Source organism: Nannospalax galili, unplaced genomic scaffold, assembly GCF_000622305.1.
Source record: "Nannospalax galili isolate Female #2095 unplaced genomic scaffold, S.galili_v1.0 scaffold510, whole genome shotgun sequence".
NCBI classification, from domain to species: Eukaryota; Metazoa; Chordata; class Mammalia; order Rodentia; family Spalacidae; genus Nannospalax; species Nannospalax galili.
In genome coordinates, this window is record NW_008329677.1 from 2443744 (window position 1) to 2471184 (window position 27441).

Consider the following 27441-nt stretch of genomic DNA (forward strand, 5'->3'; position numbering starts at 1 on the left):
TTTTATGTGTCTGACTATTTTGCCTGTATGTATATACCACGTGCATGCAATGCCCACGATGGCTAGAAGAGGACATCAGATCCCCTGGACCTGGAGTTAAGGACTGTTGTGAGCCTCCATGTAGGTGCTGGGAACTAAACTGGGGTCCTGTAAAAGAGCAGCAAGTGCTCTTAACTGCGGAAACATCTCCCCAACTCTGACTATAGATAATTTAAATTTCACCCTCTGAAGCTACAGTGCCCCTCAGACAATCATAAACTTCATGTCGTTATATAAACTCAAAGTAATGAAAACTAAAAAATTAATTCTTCACTTGTACCAGCCCCACACCAAGTATCCTCAAGTCACATATGGCTGATAGTTGCTCTGTCAGCCAGTGCTGCTGCAGAGCACCTGCCATCAGTTCAGAAAGTTCTACTGCAAGTTTCTATAAAGTACATGCATGCACTGCTTTTACCACAAAGAAAAAAAGGAGTCTAAAAAAGTAAAGGTTCCGATGAACCAGTTGTAGAACAAAACCCAAGAGATTTCTTCGGCATGGGCAAAACTTGTATTTTAAAGATGTGACAAACCAGCGAGTGAGCTTTAAAAAGTCAGTATTACTGCTCTCAGTTTCAGAACAGGAAGGAGGAGAAGGGAGTTGGACCATGGGTGACTCAGAAAAAGAGGCTGGAAGAGCACTCCATGTGACAGCTATCAGCTTCTCTTCTCCTTCTTGAGCACACAGCTAAACAAATAGCCTGGATCCTTCTTTTATCTAGGCGGGCACATGTCACTTATTTAGACAAAGGGATGGGGTTAGACAAGGCATCAGCCACCTCTGGCCAGCATCACAGAACGTTCTGCAGTGTCTCCTGTGCTATGCCCTCGTTTTCTGTGCTGTCAGTGAAGAAGCCTCCAGGATAGTGGAATTCACCTGCTCTCTGAGTTTCTGCTTGGAAATATCCACAGGAGCTGTTGGAGTAGGAACATCTGCTGTGGACTTTTAGTAAGAAATAAATTGTTGCTGGGTTATTCCAGTGAGGTTTTGGAGTTGCCGGCAACACATTAATAGTAGCTAGCACTACTTGTCTAACAAATGAAAGCGAGATTTGACCTTCTGTGTAGCAGGTGTTACACATCAGGTCTCCCAGGGAGTCCTGGCCAATCCTTACTCTTGGAATGTTGCTGATTGATGGTATTTTGTTCATGAGGAATAATGGAGCATGCTGGACCAGCTTGTCAGAACAGCCTAGTGAGCTTGATGATGTTTGCCTGGGCTTTGAGATTCAATGATCACAGCTGTTCTTAGAGCAGAAACGTGCCCACTTCACCAGCCCTCTCTAAATGCCTGACTCAAGAGGACTTCCTTGTACAGAGACATCTCTCACACGCACCTGAGTTCACTGCTAGAGAGAGAGAGAGAAAGCATCACTGGTGCAGCCTGACAGCGAAGCAGCTGGAAGCCTGCTTCAGATCTCCTTGGACTTCTGATACATTTCATTTTCCTGCTGCTCCTTCCCTCCCCATCCTTTGCTGTAATAAATCTTAGCCATGAATATAATCTGTTATTGATTCCTGTGATTACTTCCGATGGGTCATTAAAGTTAAAGATGTTCATGAGACGCCCTCACAATACTTCCCATATAAGATTTTTCTCTAGAAATGCAAAGAAGAAAATGCCCTGAAATAAATATGTCTTCTGCCTGGTCTTTACGTATCTTACTAGTATCTATTAGTATTTTAGCCTGAAACTCAAACTCTTGTAAATATGGTCGATGTGGGTCAACTCATAAGAGCTGACTGACAAGTATCACTCTTTGGCTTAAAGAATTTAGGATGGTTATCTGGAATTCTGAGACCACCCAATATGCAACACTTGTTCAAAGTATCCAGCCCACGTGACATCTCTTCAGTGTCTCCTTTATATGTATTACTTACTGTCATCCTCAGTCAGATGAAGTATAAATATACTACAGTAGAGACTGAGAAATTATACCCAGGGCCAAATCCTGTGACTGGCTCTGCATAGTCCATGAGCTAAGATGATTTTAAAATTTTTGAAAAGAAAGAAGCATAATATAAATTATAAGTATTTAAAGTTCAGTTTCTATAAAGTTGTATGGAAACTGTCACATTTTCTACAGCTGTTTTCTTGCTACATCAGCAGAATTAGTAGTGATGACAAACACCATCTGCCTCTCACCCCTGCTACATCGGTAGAGTTAGTAATCAAGACCAAGACTATCTACCCCACACCCCAACCTATATTTACTGTCCAGTTACTGATAGAAAAAGTTCGTTGACCTCTGCTCTAGAGTCCTGAGCATCTCCAGGTGTATGACTTTGGAAGTTTGTCTAAGCATTTGCTTCCCCCCTCAACATTGCTATTTCCATACCCTGAGACACCATCTCAGTGGTCAAGACCACTGAAAACACAGTCTGCTTCAATCTAGATTTAAGGAGAAGTTATGGAGCAAATCACTCACATAGGATCCATAATCCACAGCCAGAGTCTGTAAAGCCCAGGGGAGACCGAGGCCAATCAGGATGTCAAACACGTTGCTCCCGATGGAGTTGGACACGGCCATATCCCCCATCCCTGCAAGGACAAGAGGCCACTAGTGAGGGAGGGGACCTCAGCAGAGGGACAACACGTAGGACTCTCTCAAGTCAAGGCAGCCAGACAGTAGTTTCACTGGATCACATACTTGGTCTTCTCCCAGTTCATCACTGATATGAAAAACAAGAGATGGTAAAACACAGAAACCCACATTCTAAAGACTGTTGAATTTCACTTCAAATATGTTCGCTGATTCAATGTATGTGATTCAAAAATCCACAGTTTGTTCTAAGAATATTGGAGAGTCTGAGCCACCCTTCCAGATGGAGTGAGCTCCACAGTGTACACATTGGCCCACGGGCTTGCCAACGTGCACATTTTAGCACTATCTTTGCCTTGCTCTACTATCTTCATTGATTAACATGAAGATAATGCCCTCAGTAGAATTGACAGAGGACAGCTAAAGGACATTGTGCTAAGTTTTGTTGTCCCGAGAAGGACGTGACTGTCCAGAGTATGGGAGTAGGGGGAACTTTTGGTTTTGAAGTAGAGAAGGGTCTATCATGTGCTGAAAACTGACCTCTGACAACTGTCACTTTGAGAGGTTCTATATTTGGATAAATCTTATTTGGGGGGGGGGTCTGTCTTCTCTAACCTTCATTTTCCTTATCCATGAAATGGGAGCACAATTGTCTCTTACCTCAGAGTTGTGTAAATGAATAAAGATGCACTTAAAGTATACCTCATCCAGTACAGGTTAACTAGTCCTACGTGTATCGCTGTTTTTAGTAATGAACAGATGATAAGAATCACCAGAAGGGAGTGTGGGTGCTGCCTGGACAAGCAGCTGTGCCCTTTCAATGTAGAGCCTCTGTTCCTTATTCCTCTGATCGCAGAAGGTCTTCTGCCAACTTGGTGTTGGGGTTGAGGTCACCCATCTTGCCTTCTAAGCAGGATCTGTTGCCCCCTTGGTTGCTACATGGACCCCCCTCCCCGGGTAGGGAGGCCTTCCTTCTTTCCTTCCCTATTCTTGCTGCCCCTGGAGGTCCCACCTTGTCTGGCCACGATGAGGCTGGCCATGCAGTCAGGCACACTGGTTCCAGCAGCCAGAAAGGTGATCCCCATGATGACATCAGGGATGCCCAGAGTGTAACCGATGATGGTGACCTGGAGGAAGCAGGAAGAGGTAATGAGTCAAGGACTGCTGTGAGCCACCTGTCCATCTCTCTCTGATCAAGACTCAGAAAAGGCTCCAATTTGGCCCATCTCTGGGTGGTGAGGGGAAGCATCTTCTCTGGATATCAACACAGGGGACCATGAACATTGGGTGAGTGAGACCTGGACTGCAAGTCTTAAAATGATGCCCTTACAGAACCCAGACGTCAATGAAAGGTTCGCCTCTCATTTGTTCTTTTCAAGTGATGCAGGCAGCTTGGAGAACTAGATTTTCAGAGAGAAGACAACATTAGAACAACGTATTTGAACTCAAACTGGTCCTGAGAAATGTGGGCTGCCATGCTGTGCTAGGAATGTAGATGGCCATACTGGCAGGTCTGGGATGGGAGTTGACAAGACCTAGAAGGGGCTGGCTTCACACCTTTTAGTCTCATCAGGAAGACCATAACCAGCTTTTCCAATCCAAGTTTTCTTGAAGCTCCCTAACTCTGTTCTCATAAACATCATCTTCTTTACCATAATGACCTTTTTTTTTTTTTTTCTTTTCAGTACCTAGGCACTGGGCTGAATGATGAGTTTTAATTTTCTTAATTCTGTTATTTCCATTCCTTAGATGAGGAAATTGAGGCCCAGAAAGGCATCTGCCCAAGTCCCATGCTGCTGGGAAATGGCAGAGAAGGTTCCAACTCAGACAGGTGGGTTCATCTGCAAGGCAGTCCCTCGGTTTACATGGGAGGTGGATTGCAAAGGGTGGGGCACTGACCCTTGAGAGTTGCCCCGTGGTGCAGATGAGCCATTGTTGCCCTCTAATTTCCTGATAGCAAGATGGAGCAGCAGGCAGTCGGTGAGAGACGATGAAGGAGGCAGGAGGCAATGCCAAATAGCTAGAAAAAGAGACCAATTCCCTCTCTGTGGGCTTAAGGGAGTCTTGTCAGACTCGGAACTCTTAGGTCATCTCAGGATGCCAGTGGGGCCTCCACACTTTCTATAACATCTTGAGGAAATGCAAACCACATGTCACAAGGAGTCAATTCTTCTCATAGCAACTCCTGGGCTGGGGGTGAAAGGACTAGGGGACAGGAATTCAATCTATTGAGATGCGGGTTTGCTCCCTTCCAAGCTAGAGAAAGCTCTCAGTTTCACTCAGTGCTGAATTTAACATGGGGTGGCCTCAGACTTTTGTCTCCAGGAAGAAAAGAGGGAAACATACATTTCTGTTGAGTCTTTGTTAAACAGAACTATAACATCCTGGCCAAGCCTTGTTTTTCCTTCCTAACCCCTGGCTCCATCCCTCAGGACTGTGGCCTGGCTCAGCTGGGATTGACCAGCTGTACTTTAACTATACTTAGGATGTTTGTGGTTGAGCCTGGAGTTCTGGGGAACTGGTGGCACAGGAGGCCTAGCCCAGATCTCTGGCTTCCTCTCTGTGTTTTCCCTATCAGCCACTTCTCAGGATTTATCAGGAACTCCTCCAGAGGGAAGAAGAGAATCTAGATTGGTCAGTTTGCTGATTAGTGGACTTTAGACTTTGAGGCCAGAGACAGCAACCCTGTCTCCCAAACTTGGATTGGGCAGGGCACTCAATAAGTGCGCCAATGAGGGAGAAGCCCCTGGTTACAAGATTTTCAATTAAAAAATCTTTTTTATCTGTGATGTTGAGTCTGCCTGGGGTAAGTATGACTTCATTCTGTCAGGTTTACAAGTTTGTTGTTAACTGCCAAAATAATCTTTTGAAAGCCCTTTTTTTAAAAATTGCCTTTCTGTACAAAACTCAAGCAAGGTTAATTTGCATAATTATGTCATGGCTTTTAATTTCTGCTCAACTCCAATTCTAATGAATTAAGGCTTGCTCCTCAGTTAAAAAGTGTCATCATAAATAAAGCAGTACCTTCTGTAATGGCTGGGTTTCCAAAAACGACTTTGGAGCAAAGAGCCTTTGGGCCCTAGCCCCGTAACCTAATCAGATCATTGGATCATTATTTTAGCCTTGGAAGAGACCCTATTTGAGCACATCCTTTGACTGTGACTCTGTGAGCCGGGGCATTGTTTCCTCCACCCTTGGATGTGGGCCTTGGCCAGTGGAGTGTGGAAGTAATAAGGTAAGTCAATCCTACTAGTGGAGCCACCTAGTGCTTCCACTCACCCCAGGTAGCCGCCAGTCCACAGAAAAAGAGTGAACACAGGAAGTGGATGCTGTTCCAGTCTGCTGCCTAAATCAAATGTAACCAACCATCCTGGAGCTTGGAGCAGAACTGCAGAGCCAGTCCCAGTTAAGAATAATCAAATCAAGTCAACTTGAAGATATGTGAACAGAATGAATGCATGTGATTTTAAACTACTGAGGTGAGATGTGGTTTGTTATGCAGCTTATTGTAGCAATTGCTGACTGAGAGCTATTAGCTGTAACCCCAACTCTAATTCCCCTCTGGTCCAGGGTGTGTTTCTCTCTACAGAGATAATGAGACATAGCAATGCACAGGGTCCTTAACACACTCACCATCCACACCATCATGTAGGAGAAGGCTGCGATCCACAATGTGGAGGAAGCAAATGTCACCATAAACCATTTCTCCCAGTGGGGCTTGTTGCAGTTGGGGACAGTGAAGTACAAGACAAAACTCAGTGGCCAGGTGAATGCCCATTTCACTGTTTCCAGTTTGCCGGCTGGAATGCAAAAAAAAGGAAAGAAAACCCAATCAAGTGAACTTCATTTCTTGATCTGGTAGCCCTCACACTGCTTTCCCCAGAACTAAGTCTTTTCATAGTATTTGCAAATGTCTTTCCACCACCACCCAAACCTGACATACAAATATCAAATAAAATTAAGTCATCCACTGCCCACCTGCTGGTTAGGTCTCCTAAGTAACTGAGTCACTTCTGAGTAATACCAGGCTGGCAGGATGATCCAGCAAAGGAGCCAGGTGGGAAAAGATGAGGTACTCACAAAAGGGTGGAGGGTGCGTAGGGGGCTTGAACTTCTTTGTGGGGAGCTGGGAAGACCACTAGTGTTTTCTCTTCTATTCCCAAATCACAATGTGTCAGCAGACACAGCACCATCTAGTAGAAATTCTCAGTGTTGCACAACTATCGGATGGGATTTGCAAAAGCGTAATTGCCTAACTGTTGGCCTGGGCAAGATGATGGATCTACCAGTAGTGGCCTGCTTTTACCATCTTTGTGTTGTCTGAGTACTTTCAGATCAGAGACACCCAGAAATGCTTATTTGAGCAACTATCCTGCCATGAAGTCCTCGTAACATTGGATTTGACAAACATTAACTTAAGACCTTTGGTTTTCATTATCATCCTGTTCAACTGCCAAGTGGCCCATGGAAAAAAATACGTATGCACCTCTGTGCCACCCACTTCAACTGGGATGCAAGCCATCTTCATCCTCCAGAAAGTTCTTTGTGCTTCTCACTCTGAGCACTATAGATTAGCTTTTGTTGTTCAATTTTAAATGAATTAATCACCTAATACATGTGTATGTTTACTTATGCTGACTGCAGTGTCTTAGCTGGATTGAACTGCCATTAATTTATTCCTTTTAGTTGCTGTGAATATGCGACATTTTGCTTCTCCACTTTCCTGGGGTGGGCACTGGGGCTGTTGCCAGTTTTAGAGTTTTACAGCAGAAGTGGCTACAGTGACCTTGACACAATCATTTCATGGTCATACTTTGATTTGGCTGTAGATCTGGGGGAAGATTGCTAAGTCATGAGGTGGGTGTTTATTTGTAAGAAACTGGGAATAGTTATCTAAATATCATTGAACCATTTAGTATTACCATCAGAGTTTAGGAGGTAATTTTTATTATAATATTGTGACTAGTGATTAATACAAGGTCTAATAAAATTTATTTCATATTATCAGACCAATGTGTGTCCTATTTCATATTCTCTCTTACTAACCTCTGAATGGTTTTTAAAAAACGGCAGAGAAAGTTACCTATTGTTGCTGGCTTCTGATGGCCCCTCTCAGATGGTCAAGGCAGAATAGTCTATCATGAAAAGTGGACCTTCCTCACTGTACAGCATTGGGGTCTGGTCACTTCTCTGACTTAGGAGTTGAGTTGTTCAGTTACTTTAACTCCTAAAGCATCACTTTTATTAATTTTAAAGTATGGATGCAGTAACACTGAGCTTACAGAGTTGTTGGGTGAATTAAAGATGACATGATATTAATGAGGTGGATGAGAGTCCCACTTTCCCCTGAGGCACTGGACAGGTCTCAAATATTGTTAAAATCAGTTAAAATTACTGTTAATGTCCTTTAAGTTCTTACTGTAAGTGTTCCTTCCGGCATTCATTTTCCTGTATATGAGCACAAGCTTCAGGGGATGGGGCAATTGAGTTGCTAACTACTGGACTCTCTGTGCTGCCCTGACTGCACTGAGCCCTTTTGCCAGAACCAGTTACTGTGAACACTCCATAGATACCTTGAGAAAGCTGCACAATGATCACAGCTGGTTGCTTCAGTGCTTGAAGATGCAGCCTCTCCAGGGCTGTTTCACAGTTTGCACTGGATGTTTTGCTATCAGAAGCCTCATGGAACTCTAGATGAACATGTAGCCATTTCTCCATCTAGACCACGTCCCCTATCAGAATGACTTCTGTGATTGGTGTTAAACAGACAATGCTGTGACTAGTGCAAACACAAACTTCTATTTGCATGTAAGGTGGACTGTGATTGATGCGAGTACCTCCCATTTTCATGTGACCTATGCTGTGATTGGTGCAATCACCCCTTCTCTGGCTACATAAAACACAGTGTTTGGCTCAGTGAGTTGCCTGGGAGATGGTTTCCTATATGTCCTCTCCTGGTGTTTTCAACATTAGGTTTAACAAAAGGCTTCTCTCAAGTAGTCTTTTCTTGCCTACATTTTGTAGTATGGGCTGAGCTGTAATAGGGAGAAAAGAGCAGCAGAGGCAACATGGCGGCTGGGGCAGTGGCGCTGATAGCTGGTCATCAGGCTGAGCTGTAAAAGTGGCCAGGCGACAGACTTTTTGACAGCTGAAGTAGAGGCAGCTGAACAATTTGAGGGGACGAACATGGACGATGGAGGAAACAGAGAAAACAGAGAGCAGAGGCTGAAGACTGATGGAAAGGAGCCAGAGAAGAGAAACTGAAGGCCCTGTTGAAGAAGAGTTCCACAGAGCTGTCAAGCTTTTAGGCCTGAGGGTCCCAGACACCCCAGGCCTGAGAGATGCAATGGTGGCTGATGCTAGGGGCTGAGAAATCGTGATACCTAGGCATACTTGGAGAATGCACCACCAACTGCTGACTTCCTAGACCTGCATGAGAGGGCTGTGACACTAGAGGGTGCTATCTGCTGCTGCTCCCACTGGCCTGGCCTTGCTGGTTGCTTCTGTCAAATACTGAAGGATACAAAAGCTGCCACAGACCAGAACCTGAGGAGTTTCCGGCTTACCCATGATTCCTATCCAGGTAGCCAAGACCTCAGTCAGCTGATTGGTAGCATTACAACAGTGGCTAGGACAATGTAAATTTGTAAGTTATTTTAGTCTAAATCCTGTGAGTCATTCCTGATTCTTCCCTTTCTTTTACACCCATGTCCAACTGTGGCACCTGCTTGGGGCATTTCTTTAATCCCCATGGCCACCCCACCCCCTAGGATGGGCACCTGGCTTCTTCAGGTGACTCCGACATTGATGCCTACCTTAGCTCCACCTGAAGCCAGAGGGAGAGGTTCAAAAAGAAAATTGTTCTAGAACTTTCTACTGCCTTCCACTGTCTTTAGAGTAATACCACATTTTCATGCCATGATCTAGGAGACACTTCCTGATTTGGCCCTTGCCTCCCATTTTCCATATTCACACACCACCCATTCTTCAGACATCCCAAGGCCTTTTCTGTCTCAAGGATGCTAAAAAGTATTGTTGCTGCTGCTGCTGCTGCTACTACTACTGCTACTACTACTACTAAAACACTAACAACACTAGTAGTAATAATGTAATTATTTACAATTTAACTAAGAGAGGACAAAGAAAATTATTTGGTTTTGAGAATCTAAGGGTTTTCCATTAATACAGACAAAACATTATTAAGAAATAGTTCTTTCTTATTGGCGACTATGCATCTTGTCATATTTAAGACTTGGGGAGGTGAAGGGGACCCTGAGGTCCCAGAGACTGACTAGATTACTCAAGAATATGACAGCTGTATAGGTTGTTTTGTGAAAGGCTTCAAGGACTGCAGGATCCAGAGTATGGAACTGCACATGTCCCTGAATCTTGCAGTGGAGTAGCGAGGCTTTTACCCATATGGGGTTCTTGGGATTCCCTTGCTGGCCTCTCTTGAGGGGGAGGAGGAGAAAGAGAGAGAGGGAGAGGGAGAGGGAGAGGGGTAGAGGAGGGGCAAGGGGAGGGGGAGGGAGAGGGAGAAAGATTGATTTAAAATACATACTCAATGCCCAAGAGTCAGAAAGAAACAAGCGACCTCCATCTGGTTCTTTAATATTCCTCTGAAAATAGTAACTAGAGAGAAGAAGCAGTCAGAACTTTGGACCAGGAGAACAGGGGAGATGATATTGATTCGATAAAGCTGCCCACAGTTCAGGTCTGTGTCAGCAGGGCTGAGTTTTCCCTGAGATGCTTTCAGGTCTTTTGATTTGGCCTGGGAGGATACTCTGTATGGAAACAGTTTCACTGTCAGCAGAATAGCACTCACACTTTATCCTTTTGTTCTTTACTAACAACAACCTTGAAGGTAGAAATACCTTCAGAATAGCACAGAATAGCCAGTGTCATTCCTTGAGCGAGTCAAGCAACACAGAAAGGTGCTTTGAAAAGGACTTTGAGAAGGCGCGAAGGAGCATATTTCAACTAGTTTGAATGTATGTCTATCTCTGAATAAGAGGAAAAATATTTCCTCTCCTTCAGCATAAGCAGCATCTCTCAACATCTTCTATCTTTTGTTCCATTATCATTTACTCCAAGTAGAGCCCGAGGGGGTATATTTATTTGTTCACTTAACTCAGATTTGTTGGATGCCCTCTAAGCCACTTTTTGCCAGGCTTGGACACAGCATGAATTAAGAACACAAAATTCCTTCCTTGGAGGCCATGCACTGGTGATGATGGACTTTTACGAAAGTTAGCCATTGATGAGGAGGCAAAATAAGGTGGGATGTGGTTTAATGTTCCTTTCAAAGGACTTGCTTCTGTGTTCTATTCCTGACTAAGCTTCTAAGAATGTTTACATCAGATAGAGAAAAAGCAATTGCATAACATTTTAGACCTACAGCAAAACAAATATACATTTGTTGTGATTATCTAAAAATTCCACCTATGAAAAATATATTTTGGTGGGTTTCCTTTCAGACTTTTTTTATGGAAATGTGTTTACGTACATGCAGACCTCTGTCAAGACTTTCTTCACTCAAGAATACATATATATTTATATGTAGATGTGCAAATACATTTACTATATATAGGTATATGTAAAGCATATGTATATAACCTATACATAGATAGCATATGCATCTATAAACATAGTTACATTAATACCTATGTATATACTACATAGGCATATACAACAGCATCCTAAATGTATACAATATACATGTACATAGTCTATGTGTACATATATCAGCCATACATTGCATACTATAAATATATGCACACAAAATAGTCATCTATACATTCCATGTACTTATATGTACATTTAATATATACACACATGTACGCATCATAAAATATACATGTATTTCCATAGTCTGAAATAACTCCTTATGGGAGTTATACCCAGTATAGTCAATCCTGTAGAGAAGTAAGCACTGTAGCTGGGTGACAGAAGCAAAGGAAGGGAACTTGGTGCCATTGCAGGATTACCAGGAGACACCAAAATGTTTTCCCAATGAGTATGGGCCATTTTCAAGCCAAAGGAACTTAGCACAAGCACACTTATCATGGGCTCCCTGGACTCAATCTCTCTGTATGGTGGCAGCTTCCACTGATCTAAGGCATAATCCTGGTTCTTCACCATTGAGACATACCTCCCTGCCTCAGGGAGGGGCCTGATGGGTGCTCAGTCCACGCCTTATAATGGAGGTCCCTAGTCCAGGTATCGGGTTTCCTCGTGGCTTGTGGAAGAGAGCTAAGGTCACAATGGGGATGCCCACTCTTCATTTCAGAGGCAGATCCTGACTTTGAATGAAGGTCTTCTATATCTTAGAAGAAACATGAAGGTCACTGTGTTGCCCTAGTTCTCTAGTTCCTCAGCACTGAAAGTGTGGCCCATGAACCAGAAGCAGCCATGCCACCTGGGGGACTTGTTAGAAATGGAGATTCATGGCCCTTTCCTCGGATCTCCTGCATCTTATCAAGGATGTTTAGGAAATGGCTGATGAAAACTCAGATGCCTGATGTGGGATTGCCAAGCTCTAGATACATGTTTATGTGAAGAGAGGGATTCCTACAGCACGCTACCAACACACAACAGGCTAAGAACACATGGCTCGTGGCCTGAGTCTCCTGCCACCTCTGTTGCCTACATCCTAATCACAGACCACAGAGGGTCTTCCAGCTGGCACAGGGGAAGGTAAGTGTGAGAAGGACTGCACACACCCTGCTGAAAATGAAGGCACCTCATTAGGAGGAACTCGGGGGACCTTTAGAACAATTATCAGACCCAGAGCTCAGCCAGCAAGGACCTTCACAGCTGCAGGAACCAAATTCCGTCATCATTCTGAGTATGTGCTGGGAAAGTTTCTCCCCAGGATCCCTAGAAAGGAACTTGGCCTTGCCCACACCTTGACTATGGTCTTGTGAAGCTCAGAACCCAGCTGGTTTCTGACCTACAGAATCATTAGCTAACCAGTGGGTGTTGTTTTAAGTTGTTAAATTTGTGCTCCTTTAAAAATGTTTCAACAGGGAACTAGTATTTTCACGGATGGAGGGGAGTGTTTAGTCATTTATTACCTAAGATGGTCTTGGTTTTGTTTCATTCTGTCTGATGAGGAAGAAAGTTGGTAAGAAACAGATACAAAGGTGTCAAGATGAAGTAAGAGCCAGCATAGCATACCGCCCCCCCCCATTTCTGCAGGGAATATGTTCCAGTGACCCTAAGGGATGCCCAAAATGTGGATAGTACCAAACCTGATGCATTCTGTTTCTTCCTGAACATTCATCCTGTGATATGGTTTATCAGTTAGTTATAGTAAGGGATTAACAACTAAAGACAAAATAGAACAAATATAATAATATGCTGTAATAAAATTCCCAGCATCACTATGTTTGTCCTTAGGGACCATTGTTAAGTAAATTAAGGATCACCTGAACACAAGCTGTTGATAACACAATGGTCAAAATGACTTCTGAGAAACAGGGATTGAGGGTGGAGGGAGGGTAACATATACAGCATGGATCCGCTGGACAAAGCCCTGGTTCAGGTGAGAAGAGCAATATGATGCTAGATTTCTCTGCACTACTAAGAATGGAGCTCAATTTCACATTTATTATCTTTTGTTTCCATAATTTCCCATTTAATATTTTCAGACTGTGGATGATGACTGGGATGATGACAGTTAACATTGAGAAAGTGAAACCACAGATGGAGGGTAGGGAGAAGAAACCACTGTATACTTTTATTAAGATAACCTAATAACAAGGTGCAATTTAACTTTGGCAGGAGTAGAGGACAGATATTTTTCTAATTAGTTTTGATAAGTACTTATCAAAGTTCCTGTCTGAGGAGTGGAAAGTGGGCTTGGGAGCAGTTCTGGTCTGAGCTGCACTTGTTTGCCCTCTGGACATGGAAAGGAGCGCTCTGGAGCATTGCAAAGGCTTACACATGAGAACACCACAGAATTCAGACACTCTGGGCCCACAGTCCACCACTAAATGGGCTTTCAGGTGGAGTACATAATCCTTTCTCAGATAGTCCTTGTTCAATTTCAAGCATCCAGGGAGACCGCACACACTAAGATTTATGTATTTGATAGTGAATATGAATTAGACCAATACAGACTTCTTTGAATCTGCCAGAAGCTTCTAGAAAGTCTAGCAGGGACACATAATTGTTAGGGATTGGTCTTCTTGTTCTGCTAATGCATGGGGTGGGAGATGGTTACTGGAACATCCAAGTGTAGCAGTCAGAAAAGGACACACTCTGGGGTCCAAGGTCCTGAAAGTTTTTTACATGTCTTGACTCTCCCCTTTAAGGTGCCAGGGCAAGTCCCTGGCCAGCCCCATGGGGTAAAGATTCAAGAACTAGCTTTTACCCAGGTCTGTGTCTCCTGTGATTGCTGCTCTATAAACAGCAGGCTGTGGAAAGTGGAGGGTCCTGAGTAGAAGGAAGAGGAAGTGAGAATAAAGAAACTGGACACACATCCTCCAGAGCTGGCTTCAGCAGGATGTTTCCAGCCTGGATGGATGGAGTGAAGTGCTGCTGACCCTGGACACCAGGCTGACTTGCAGACATGGGTCCTATGCATTTCCACCTTAGCATGAAAAGCCCTGAAGCATGGCTAAAAGGTCAAGAGCGGACCTTCATCCCCAAAATATGTTTGGTTAAAGAGCTCAGATTTCAAACCCTGCTCACTCATATGCTGCAGTCTTTGAGGCTTTCACAACAGAGTCTGCCAACTGCAGACTCTTCATACAACCTGTTTCTGTTCATTAAGAGACTATTTGTGTGTGGGGGAGGCTAGAGAGAGCACTGGCTGCTCTTGCAGAGGACCTGTCTTTGGTTCCCAGCACCCACATGGCATCAATGATCCATAACTCCAGTTCTAGGAGACCCTCTTCTGGTCTCTCCAGGCATTGCACTCAGGCAAAACACTCATTCACATAAAATAAAAAATAAAGATATAAAAATAATTAAAAGAAACTTTTTGAATTGAACAGCAAAAAGATATCTAAGTGAAGAGTATCCACTAAGTGATCCCCAAATAGCTCCCCTACCCTGCCCAGAAGGAGGGCCTCTTACAGGGGGGGTCGAATGGTGTGTATGGCCCTTCATCATCATCCTCATCGTCTTCTTCCTCCTCGTCATTCTCGTTGTTCTCATCCTCGTTCTCATTCTCTGTCTCATTGCCAGCCTCAGCGACCACATCGTCCCTCCGAGTCCCATTCAAGCCTCTGTCTGGGGCACTGCTGGGCCCTGTTCCATTCTCCACTGTGTGTTTAATTGGAATTTTGATGGCCACCTCAGATTCTCCATTGGCATATGCCCTGCTGTTTATCAGTCTTTGTCTCTGGAAAGTGAAAGTGACCTGTTACCATGGTCTGAGGTTGGACAAGTACCTGACACCAAAATACCCAGAGATGGGATGTTCCCCAGCCACTGACAAGGAGATGCTTCCAGAATACTCTAGAGCCAAGTTTTAGGAGCTCCCTCAAACTAGTAATAGATTCAGACAACCTCCCTTTCGGAGGGAAAATTAACCTTCTGTGACCTGTTGGAACTTGAAAATTCCCTTGGAGGAAAATTCCTATATCTGGGGTGAGCAGTTCCTGACACCTGTGCACTGTGGTGTTATCCTCTTCTGCAGATCATGGGAAACCCTTGCTCTTCACGTGAGAAAGCCACAGCACTGTTTTTGGACTAATGTATCAATAAGGCTGTCACTCCACAGCAAAACAAAAGACCAGAGACTCCGACTTGTTTTAAACTATGGTAACCCTTACCTAGCAACTACTTTGGTGCAAGTTCATGACAAAGAATTTTATTGAAATGGAACAATGAAGGAAAACAGGTAGGGGCTAGGGATAGCTCAGTTGGTAGAGTGCATGTACAACATGCTGGGTTGGATCACTAGTACTTCATAAATTGGGAGTGGTGGCACACACTTTTGATCGTAGGCCTCAGAAGGTCAAGGTAATCCTTGATTACAGAATGAGTTTGAGGACAGCCTGGGCTACATGAGATGCTGCCTAAAGGAAAAAAAAAATAGGTGGAGAGGACAGGAGAGTTTTGTTATATAACAGGGAACTAGACTGTGTCTCTGTACATATGGTGGGAAGAGGGAGGACCAGGGTTCACAGCTGGCTCAGTGGGCAAAGACGTTGGAAAGGGACTGAGGCATATTCTTCTGTTAAGCTCTCAGGTACTGCACCTTTCCAATCAGGAAGCTTTTCCTGCTTCCCTCCATTTCCCACCTTCTGCTGTGTTTTCCCAGATACCTCATTGATCAACATGCGACTGGCCATGGAGAGGCGGGTCTTGGGGGGAAAGTGACTCGTGATCATAATTCGAAGGCCAGCCTCAGAGAAAGAAAGCTGGTGTGGGTAGGCTGACAGCAGCTCGTCCACCATGATTACTGACGCTTTGCGGTGGAAATTGGCTAGGGAAACGAGAAAGAGAACACAGTAGCATGGAGCTCAGGAGACAGCGTTCATTCATTCACTGCTCTTCCTTTCCCCTTCACACCTTTGCATCTGCTCATTCGCCCATTCATCCATCCACCTTCTCTCTCTTCCCTTCCCCCTTCTCCTCTCTCCTTTCTTCTCACATCCCATCATTCCCTCCCTCCCTCCCTTTCTCCCTCCCTCCCTTTCTCCCTCCCTCCCTCTCTCCCTTCATTTCTGGAAGATTGCAATGATCAAAATTTGGGTTCATACCAAAATCATGGGTCATATTAATAGCTCATTTGAAATGACTTGAAATGATTTAAACATCACCCAAGAAATAGTATGAATAAGTAATGTAATAGAATTCCTTCTCGTCCACAAAGTGTTTTTTTCCTCACCACTTAGATCTGAGTCATAGGAAAGACTCAATAATCTTTGGTAACCCATCATGCCCAGCAGTGTTCACACTGTGTTGGTAAATGCTTAGGGGTGACTTGTGTGACAGTTGGAGGCCATGTACATATGCTCCTGCACCCATCCTGTGATGTGAATAGACAAAGTGGTGAGGGGTGAACTGTCTACACACAGGACCAGCATTCAGGAGGGGCTTTAGACAAGTCCTGTGCAATATGAAACATTTCACTGACCTCTAAGCCTATCTCTGAAAGAGCAACATATACCCATCATGGGTACCTGGCTGCAGCATTTTTTAGTGCTTGGTCTTGTTTTACAGGCATGAAATGATATCTGGAAATACTGAATATCATCACCATCATCATCATTTTTCCTGTGTGCATGTGTGTGTGTGTGGTGTATACATGTGTGCCCATGTATATGTATGTGGGCATACTTGCCATGTGGGTACGTATAGAGGCCAGAAGTTAATGCTGGAATGTCTTCCTCAATAGCGTCTCCACCTTATTTTCTGAAAATCTTTTGCTGTCTACATGTCCCAGTGCTAGGGTTATAGATAAATAAGCCATGTGGGTGCTGGAGAATCAAACTCAAGTCCTCACATTTGTGTGGTAAGCACTTTACCTACTGAGCCATCTCCCCAGTCCCAGAGTTGGCTAATATTATTAAGCTGCCTTTGGCCCCCACTATGAGTTCCTTTTGTGGTTATAAAGTATCCAGAAGAGAAAAATAAAACTAAATAAAATCCTCATGTGGAATGGTGCTAAATAACACCAAGGTCTTTTATTAAACACATGTATAGTCACTTAGAAAAAGAAATCAAATATCTAATTTTCAAAACCTAATAAATTACCCAGAGAGTCCAACTTCAGAGACAGAGACATAGTTGAAATGACATATATGCTTCCTAATTTATTTTTTGTTTCTTTTCCCCCTGCAAAGTAACCATATAGGACACATTTCAAGGAGAAAATCTTTAAAAAATTAAGTGAAAAATGAAACACGTACGTGAAAAAATTACATGTTATTTTTCTGTGTCCTTCAGAAAAATATTATATATCAGAGAGTACCATGTCGCTTCTCTTAGCATAATGGCTGTTTTATAAGGCCTCCTGAATAGAGGAATTACTTTGAAAACAAAGGTAATTTTCTCTCTCTGTTTGCAGTGTGGAACCTGGGTTAATGTGTCTGAAAGTGAATTTGGACTATGTGATAATGAACTAACAATGCCTATCATTATGAAGCATAGTATGAAGCTTTTTTTGCGTACTTCATCTGATTTATTCATTACAAAAATGATACCCATCTCTCAGGCTCAGAGAGGCTAAGTAACATTTTCATGGTCATACACAAATATGATAAAACCAGTATCTCAAAGCTCATAGTCTTCTCTCCTGGCCCTGCTGTCCTTCATGTTCCCACATCATCTCCAGGATCTGGGGCTCTCCACGGAGCCAGGTTTGAGAGTGGCCCATGAGACAGCTGGATGTAGAGCAGGAGGGCTGGCTCTTCCCTGGGGGCAGCCAGTCTTCTCTCAGTGCCAGCTGGGATACCTGGCTATGGCTGTGTGATGGGCAGACAGACCCCTCCCTTGCACTCTGGCACCCCCTTCCTGGGTGTGGGAACTGCTAGTTACCTTTCTTTTTATTTTAAAAAAATACTTTCTTGTGCAAACATGTGTTAGTAGCATTAAAAATGTAGGAAACAGCATATCTTAAAATGAAATGGAGATCTTCTTTAAAGGGTAAAAACTCTTTCAATTTTATGTCTTACAGGTTTTATACTGAGCTCAATATTGTATGACTGTATTAATTCAACTGTGAACCTAAAAATTTACAGCCACCTTTGAAAGAGATGTATCCTTCTCTGGAATGTGTTACTGAATATGTTAAAGCTGTAATGAAATGCTTCTTCTAAAAAAAAAAACCTTTCTTTTTACTTCATGTATATGAATGTATTGCCTGCATATATGTAAGTGCACCCTTGTCCTGCAATGCTCACAGAGGTCAGGAGAGGGCATCAGATCCCCCAGAACTGGAGTTACAGCCAGTTGTTAGCTGCCATGTGGGGGCTGGGAACCAAACCGTCCTCTGAAAGAGCAGCCAGTGCTCTTAACTGCTGAGCCATCTGTCCAGCTCCAGTTACCTTTCTTAAGTAGCACCACAGTTGCGTCACAGTTGCTGCTGTCATCGATTTCAGCATTGTTGGCCAGTCCATTGACCATGTTCCCAGCACCTTTCGTCCTCCTTTCGAAGCACTGATGTATGCATGCATTGTATCTGCACAAAGCAGTAAGTAGAAAGAATCTATCAGCGCCTGCCCTCTCCCTTTCTGGACTCCACAGTACATTCCCTGTGAATCCTTGTCTGGGTATACTGGGTGAGACCCTGTTTCTAGGTCTATGTGTTACAGTATGCTGGCCATCTAGGCCTATCTGCCTTTCGTTATTTGCAGTCAGAGATTTCATCCTATAAATCCATATGCTCTCATTTCAGGTCTAGTCAGTCCTTGGCTTTATGGAAACATTCTGGGCTACGGTGCTCTGGAATGACCAAGTGGAAGCATGAAGCAGTGCTTCAGGCATGCCCTGGAAAACTTGTGTTGAAGGGAAGAGGCTTTTGCAGGTTGCTAGTATGTTTCCAGCAGGTAAACATTCTGGTCCCTTTACTTGGAGTATTAGAAGTTTCCCAGAGGAATTCTTGAAATCCCACGGGCAAAGGCATGGGCTGAGACTACAGCCTTCTCTCCTAGCCAAAGATCTAAGGGCCAGAGCACTTACTGGCCATGGTATAACCCGTTGAAGCCACGCTTCCACCCCAGCTTGACCTCTAGCCTCCCAGAGGAATGACAGCTGGGCACGACTGCTCTCATTGTGGGCCAGAAGACCACTCAACCTGTCTCCCTCCCTCCTCTCCCTCATCCCTTTTGCTTCCAGACATGAGGCCCTCTTGAGTTCCTTCCTGCAGTGTCCCTGTGCCTAATTCTTCAGTCAGTGTCCCTCTGAGGGCATTAACTGTGATGACTTCATAGCTGTCATGGTAGAGACAGGGGGCCCTGCGTTTGAACCCTCTTATCCATGAACCTTTCCTGGACTCCCTCTCCAGAACCTGTGGCTGTTCCTTTATGGCATGAAAGAAACTGGTCAAGAGTGATGCATGTTGGCTCTGAAAAGGGTGTTGGCAGGCTGATCCTAGAAGTTTCCCTGAATTTATCAATGGGATAGAATCAGAACATCACTATTTTGTAACTTTTGTGAAACAGCAGATCTATGTTGAGCATCAGTGTCTGTTCAACACATTCCCAATGAAAGGCTTTCCCTCTCTATGGGTTAAAATACCAATGTCTTTCCTTATAGCAGAGAGAAAAGCAGTATTTTTACTTTTCTTTCAGGTATAACTATGTAGCCCAGGCTAGTCTGGAACTTTCTACATAGCCCATACTGCTCTGGACTTGAGAACCTCCTGCCTGAGCTGCCTGAGTGCTGGAATTACAGCCTGCTCTACCGTACCTGGCTGAAAGCAGTGTTTGTGCCATTTTTGATTCAGAAGCTATTTTTACAAATAAAGACATGGACTTGCACACAGGTTTGCTTTCAAAGTAAAGTTACATCTTGTTCATTTACTGGGGTTTTGATAACAGGACAGCAATACCATACAAGGGCTTTCTTGAAACCAGATATTACATTGATATCTACCTGCCCACATTCCATCCTTAAAGAACACTTTGAGGTAGAAACTAATTCTATTTTGCAGAAGAGGAAAATGAGATTGAAAATGGCTGAATAACTTGGTCATGTTCCCCCAGCTACTAAGTGGTTGGGTAAGAGGTGCTCCGGGATGAATAAGGAGCATTTACTCTTACCCACCAGACCACACTGCCTTGAAAGAAGTGACCAGGACACACAGAAGTCAGTCCTTGCTAAGACCAAATGTGCTGCATCAGTCCAGAAGGTTTCTATCTGGCCAGTCCAAAATGGCTTTGGATCTTCAGATAGAATGTTTAAAGTCATTTTAAAGCTACCCAGGAGGCAGCTGACGGTTCTAATATATGCTGCACTTTTTTTCACTGATGCAGCTCTGTTTTATATTTTTAATTGAATGTTTTAAATTTTGTGCTTGCACCCTGAAGCTATTTTATTGTGAAGCATGCAATTTTATAAATCAGATTTTATAAAACCCAATGATTAGAGCCTCTGATTGCAGAGGGGGATGGCTGAAGAGCAGAGATTTCAATTTAGAACATGGGACCGGAATTTATGCAGAGACTTCCACGAGCGCACTAGCTGCCATTTGCAGCTTTATTTGTGTCCTGCTGGTTTGAACATCTGGAATGATGGTAAAGCTGAGACCTCAGCAGAAATAAATCTCTTTAGTTACTGTATTTGGTGTGACATGGGGTAGAGGTTAGCTTGTTAACTCAATGTCCACATGTCTGAGGAGAAAATTGTGGCTTTTCTGATGACCCAGTAAAAGGGTGCAGTGGCAGAGGAAGCCTGCTAGCAAAACCCCTCAAACTCCCCTCCCTTTCTGTGTTTAAAGACTACCTCATTCCGCAAAGCATCCGCTAAATTCATGGCAGTGCACATGTTCATCAGAATTCAGACTTAAGACCTCAGTGTCAGGCATTGAGGAGACATTTCATGACAATTCTGGAATCATTGGTGGATCAGCTTCTCCAAAGGGAGATGAAGATTCTCAACTCTGGAAGCCCAAACATAGAGCCTGAAAAAAGCTTTTTTTTTCCTTTTAGGAAGGTGAAATAATTAAATAGAAAACAAAAAAGAAGCCACCAGACTCCTTTGGGGCTTCTGCTCTGTGGCACAGATTCCATGCATAGCTCTACTATTTGAAACAAAGATTAAGATGGCTGTGCCATCTTAAAGCCTTTCTCTTTGGAGCCCAGGAACTTTGGAAAGCCTTTGGGTTGGCTCTGTTTTATTCTGGGAGATCACCAAATGGTGTTTTAAGAGGAAGGTGATTACTTCCATGGTGTGTGACTTCTGGCTTCTTCATCAGCTCCTTCCTGGTAACTCCACACCAGGATATGCTGGAGTGAGGTCCTATTCTAGAAATGCTGGGCCCATGGAGAAGATCTAGATCTGACCATTAGACAGTTCCTCCAGCAGATGTTGGGTGCCATACTGAACAAACGGGCAGTGGACTGCAAACAGTCCACCCTGGACACCAGCCAAGCCAGCCTCCTCCTCCACTGTACATGTGATGCTTGTCAGTGATCACACTGAGTTCTCTGAGCAGGTCTCTCAGGCCCTGGTGGCCGATATTAAGTCTTCCACATCTCACCAGTAAGAAAAACTTACAGTGTCAATTCTAGACATACCTGGTATGTCCAATTTGGCAACTGCTGGGAAGTCCCTGCTTTCTTTTCCCTAGAGATGGTTAATATGCTGGGAGCATGTAAGGGCTGATAGAGTTAAGGAGAATGCCGACAGAAGATAGTAGCTACAGCTCTGCTCTCTGAATGCCTCATCTCAGTGGTACTGGACAGAAATGTGAAGCAGCAGGCTCAAAGCCACGGGGCTTACATTCTACCTAGAGAATGAGAACCATCAGCAATATCATTCTTGATACAAAGTGTAAGCTGCCCTGACTGCAGGAGGGCAAAGAACATATGTCGTGGTAGCTGAAACACGAACAAGTTGTTGGCCATTCTTTCCCTCCAGAGGTGAAGTAGTCTGGGCTGTCTTCAGTGGCTCAATTCCAATAAACAGCACATGGTAGAAGTGATGGTGTGTGACAGCTGAGGAGAGACTGCAAAGGCATGGTAGGCTCTCTCTCTCTCTCTCTCTCTCTCTCTCTCTCTCTCTCTCTCCGAACAAGTTGTTGTCCATTCTTTCCCTCCAGAGGTGAAGTAGTCTGGGCTGTCTTCAGTGGCTCAATTCCAATAAACAGCACATGGTAGAAGTGGTGGTGTGTGACAGCTGAGGAGAGACTGCAAAGGCATGGTAGGCTCTTCCTCTCTCTCTCTCTCTCTCTCTCTCTCTCTCTCTCTCTCTGTCAGATCACTAGCTTTACTCAGGTAGGTGTAAGAAGATATTCATGTGGTGGGGAACCAAGCTGTTCAGCCCACAGGCAGCATCAGCTACCAGGGTGTGGGTGGGGTGTTTCCAAGGCAGAGTCACCAGTCTCAGTCAACTTCATGGCCTCATCCCAAGCCGGTGTCCAACCTGCAATCTCATGAGAGACCCTGAGGCAGGACCACCCCAGTGAGGCAGCACATGGATTCCTAACTCTCAGATAACACAAATTTGTTTTTAAGCCACTAGATTCTAGAGCACTTTGTTACATAGTGACAGGTGACTGATAACAACAGGAGTAGTGGAAGTCTGTGTGGTTCAGTCACTCACTTAGTTCTTGTTCCATCTTCCTGCACCCAGTGCAGATATAAAACTTATTGGATTTTACCTTCTTTTTAATGAAAGCAAGGTTGCAAGATCCTAAAGAGAGAGCAAGAGTTCCAGAGAGCTCCTGAATGAAATACAGAAGCTTTGATTCTGTCAAGTATGGGTTGAAGGATAATTGCTATGGTTACTAATCAAAATGGTAGAGAATCCCAACAGTCACTGCGTCTGTGATGATGGACATTGAAAACCAGACAGACTCCCCTCCTCCACCCCTCTTTCTTCCCCCTCACACAGGGCTGCCTGTGGAACTAGTTCTGGAAATGTGTTTTACTTACTTCATGATGACAATGTAGATGAGGTACATCAGCACAAGGACCAGAGACTCCCACCTGCACATAGACAAGAGCAGTTACAGAAGGCAGGCCCAGGCAGTCGAGTCACTTCAGCCCACACTGTAAATACCTGGCAACTGCCAGGGAGGCAAGGCAGACACACATTTCCTAGTCTGCAAAAGCTTTCTGTGCTGCACAGACCCTTCTACCCCACCTGATGGGAAGATACCTTTCTGGTATATGCTCACCTGAAAGAGTTCTCTGAAAGTGACAAGCCATTGAGCTTATAAGTTGTGTGTATAAATCTGCCACAGGTTAATCATTCACTGGTTATCTTGATACTTTTACAAACAGCAAAATAGAGGAACGGATAAGTGACTGGGAGGGGTGTCAGATGCAGAGGGTCAGGCCAAGGAAGGAGGTGCAGGCAGAGAGAGGAGAGATGCAGAGACAAAAACAATCAAGAGAGACAGGAAGTGTTAAGGAGAGACAAAGAGAGATTCAGGGAGAGATGGGAGAGGGAAGAGGAAAAGAAGAGGGAGAGGGAGACAATGAATCTTTGTGGGTGGGAAGGTGCCGGCAGGAAGGGTAAGACTGAGTGCCAGGGAGCCAGGTCTCGTGGCTCCTGCCTGAAATGGTCCCTAGTGAGTTCTAGGCCAGTGGGGTCCTGGGTTGAAAAATCAAAAAAGCAAATCAAAGCAACAAAGAAAGAATGAGAAAGAAAACTGTCAAAAGAGAGGAAGAAAAACGAGACCCACTGGAATGTCCTTGAGTTTCTTATAATTTGAATTCAAATAAAGTTTGTGGGCCCCTTGTTTAGCTGTGGGATTAACCCAGATAATTGAGGGAGTAACTTGGTTTGGAGAGAGGGGTGCTGGACTGATCTAAGGAGGGAGTTTTAGGTTAACTCTAGCTTTTCTTTTCTCTCTTTCAATTTCATATCTAGAAGGTGATCCTAGAGAAACACGTGTTCTGATGTATGATGACACATAAAGGTTTTGTTGCTGTGATGATTATGAAAAAAGGCCAGACAGTTATTAAATAGGGGATCGGGGCACAACAGAGATATATGGACATCCATCTTTCTTGCAACACTATTCACAGCAGCCATATTTTAGAATCCAACTAGGTACCTGCCAGCAGAGGAATGGACAAAGAAAATGTAGTACATATATACAGTGGAGTATTATTCAGCTCTAAAGAATAATGAAGTTGTGCTGTTTGAAGGAAAATGGATGGAACTGGAGATCATGATATCAAGGAAAATAAGCCAGATTCAGAAAGAAATATCATGCATTTTTCATATATGGAATATGGATAAAAACCCAAGACATAAAAGTAGAAAGGGGGTTGCTATTTGGGAAGGTGGAGGGGAGGAAGGGGGAGGGGAGGAAGGGGAACCAATGGAAGGGAGGAAGGGGGACAACAGACGGGTAATAGAGAATGTGATCAAAGTTCATGATATGGAACCTGTTATTCATGCAATGAATACAGACTAATAAAAAATGAGGAGGACTGGTCATGCAAACCTTGTGTCCACAGTGACAACTCTCATGCCTCCATTAGGAATAATTCTGCCAACATGGAGGTATCCACTGTAGCAAGTGCTCAGGGTGTGAGAGGGGTCACTGGGCATCTGAACTGCCATGGGTCCAGCCATCAAGTCCAGCCATGGTTCTCAGTTTCTCTCCCAGCAAAACCCCTCAAAGGCTGGGTCCACTCTACTGCAGTGCCCCAGCCACTGGGCAGATAGATGCCTCTAGTCTAATCCCGCCATATTGGAACTGGAAGCAATATACACATAGCATGAAATTCTTGCTTAAGGTAGGATTCCCTCATGGCATTCATTTTGAATAAAAACACATCGTAACACGTACAATGTGAGGTCACTGGAAAACAGCCAGCCTCAGGGAAATGTCCGGTTGATGCAAGTCCAGTTCTTGGTTTTCTCTCTCCGTCCCTTTTCTCCTCTTTCCTTTCTTTCCCTTTTCCCTTATTTCCTTCTCTCCTTAAGTTGTCAACTTGATACACCCGGGGAAGAGGGACTCTCAATTGAGAAATTTCCTCTGACAAATTGGCCTGTGGACACGTTTGTGGGGCATTTTCTTGCTGGGTATAGTGGGGCCCAGCCATTGTGGGCAGTTGCATTTCTAGGCAGGTAGACCTGGGCTGTAAAAGAAAGGTAGCTGAGCCAGCCAAGGGAAGCAGCCAGTAAGCAGTGTTCTGCCATGGTCTCTGCTTCAGTTCCCACCCCAGGTTACTGCATGATTCCTATCTGACTTCTCTCAGTGATGGATTGTGACCTGGGAGATGAAATAAACCCTCTTCTCCTCAAGTTGCTTTTGGTCATGTTGCTTTCGACAGCAACAGAGACGCAAACGAGGACACCTTCTTTCTGTTTTTAAAAAGACAAGCTCTCACTCTGTAGCCCAGGCTGTTCTCAAACTTGCAGTCTTTCTGCTTCAGTCTCCATGAAGCCCAGCACTTTCTAAATAGGAACGCTTACACTCTTTCTCATTCTTTCAGATCTTTTTGATTTATTTTGCTCAAAACAAGCCTTCTTATTGCAAGTTCGTGGCCACTTTCAGGGTGTCCCATGGGTGGGGAACACTACCCTGGTCAACATTTCTGGTTAATTTTATGGGTTTGCCGAGGCCTCCTTCATGCTGAGCACACTGGGCTCCCCAGGCCTATGTGATCTCCTCACTGTTCCCTTTGCGTTTTTGCCTAACTGATCATCAGTGGTCTTCCGAGTTGTCTCTGTAGACTCTTTTCCTCAATGCTGTGAGCATCTCAAAATGACCTCCAATTTCATGTCCACTGTGTGTCTACCTCAGTTCATGGAAGTCTGCAGGCCAGTGCTATGCCAGCCTCCTGGCAGCCCAGCTTCCAGGTAGGTAGAATTTCAGGACAGTTTCCCAGGGATGCTTCTCTCTCCTATAGTCACAATTTAAGACTAAAAGGAAGAAACAAAACATCACTCTGGATGTTTTAGTTTCTTCTCCGGCCTTTGGAACTATAACATACACATTCTAGCTTTTTTTCTGACACACCATGAACCTGGCTGACCTGTTAGTGTGAATTCATGGGCCTTGCCTTTCAGGCTGACCTCCTAACAAATGGGCCTCTCATGCTTTCTATTTTAAGTGGCTTTTGGGATTATCTGTCTAACAGATAGATATCCCCTTACCTCTTTTCCTAGACTAGAACTCCACTGTTGAGGCAGCAAATGATCTCAAGAAAGGTAACGCCCACTTTCAGTCCATAGGTTCAATAGTTATTGGTGTAAAGTTGTTATTATTACTCCCCACCTGGCCATCATCTTACTGAAGAGATGTAAGAGGAAAGGATCTGAGAAAGACATAAGAGCCTCTTATTCCTCCTTCTTGTCTGCAATACAAGCTTGATGGCTAGAATCACAGCGTCCCTTTGGGGACCATTAGGGAAAAGGCAGGGGAAACAGCCAGGGTATGTCTGAGGGGCTTGCTATTAAGGAAAATAAACCAACATAGCAGTTGGTTTGCTTTTTAAAATAATCTACTGAAAGCATCCCCAACCGATGGCTGGCTCTCACCTCTTGACTGAACATGAACAGACTGCACCACAGGATGAAGGAAGGGTGAAGGAATCTCAGCAGGGGTAACAGGGGACATCTTGTTTTTATAGAAAGTTGGCTCTGGTTCTACACTTCTAACTGAACCAGCCACAGGTTGAAAATATTTAAAAAATTCTGTGCTGAACATATACAGATGCCTTTGAGGCCTATACTAATCTTGTCAGAGGAACTTAAAGGACAGTTTTTGTCCCTTGCCCTCCAAGGTCAACTAAGTTCCAGGGGACTATGGAGCATCTCTCAAAATGTTCTGTAACTGTGGTAGGTCACCTGTCCTCTTGTTCAGGGAGGGCATGGAGACCCCACCAGATGGACTTGAACCAGTTTCCAGTCTACAAAGAGGAGGGTCAACTCAGAGGAAACATTTCCTCCATGCTTCCAAGTGATACCAGCCATTGTTGAGCAGGACCTTTGATTTATCGTCACAGAGATGGAATTGGTAAAAGAAAGGATCTAGGGGCTCCTCCCAGGCCCATGTGACCCCCGAGGAAGAGATCCTCAAACAACCTTAAGTGTAAAAATGAATTGATTTCTTTGAGCCAACTGTATGGTCTTAAACACCCAAAATGAAAGTATAACCAAAGAGTAAAGTCATCAGCATATTTATTTAAGAGTTCAAGGGATTACACTTCCCAGATATTAAACTTAAGTCCATATAAAAAGCTATTTAGACAATTATTTCTCATTGATG

At 44.1% G+C, this 27441-nt stretch overlaps 1 protein-coding gene and 1 long non-coding RNA gene across 4 annotated transcripts in view; one reads left to right on the forward strand and one right to left on the reverse strand.

The window, feature by feature from the left end:
- The window catches only part of Slc24a3 (solute carrier family 24 member 3), a 571799-nt gene that overhangs the window by 19452 nt on the left and 524906 nt on the right, over positions 1 to 27441 (reverse strand). Inside the window, exons 9-16 of one of the 3 annotated variants that reach the window (XM_029567633.1) lie at positions 23141 to 23194; positions 18590 to 18723; positions 15863 to 16023; positions 14667 to 14934; positions 6216 to 6382; positions 3595 to 3709; positions 2469 to 2581; positions 107 to 954 (exon numbers count right to left, since the gene is read on the reverse strand). In XM_029567633.1, coding sequence (XP_029423493.1) covers positions 913 to 954; positions 2469 to 2581; positions 3595 to 3709; positions 6216 to 6382; positions 14667 to 14934; positions 15863 to 16023; positions 18590 to 18723; positions 23141 to 23194 — 1054 coding nt within the window. In that variant the 3' untranslated portion in view covers positions 107 to 912. Of the gene's footprint in view, positions 1 to 106; positions 955 to 976; positions 1389 to 2468; positions 2582 to 3594; positions 3710 to 6215; positions 6383 to 14666; positions 14935 to 15862; positions 16024 to 18589; positions 18724 to 23140; positions 23195 to 27441 lie in introns of those variants that run through there. The other 2 variants (XM_029567635.1, XM_008841377.3) reach the window with 2 other exon arrangements.
- Positions 18655 to 19962, forward strand: LOC115071819. Its single transcript, XR_003850893.1, has 3 exons — positions 18655 to 18735; positions 18940 to 19090; positions 19835 to 19962. It is a non-coding gene; the product is annotated as an uncharacterized LOC115071819 (long non-coding RNA).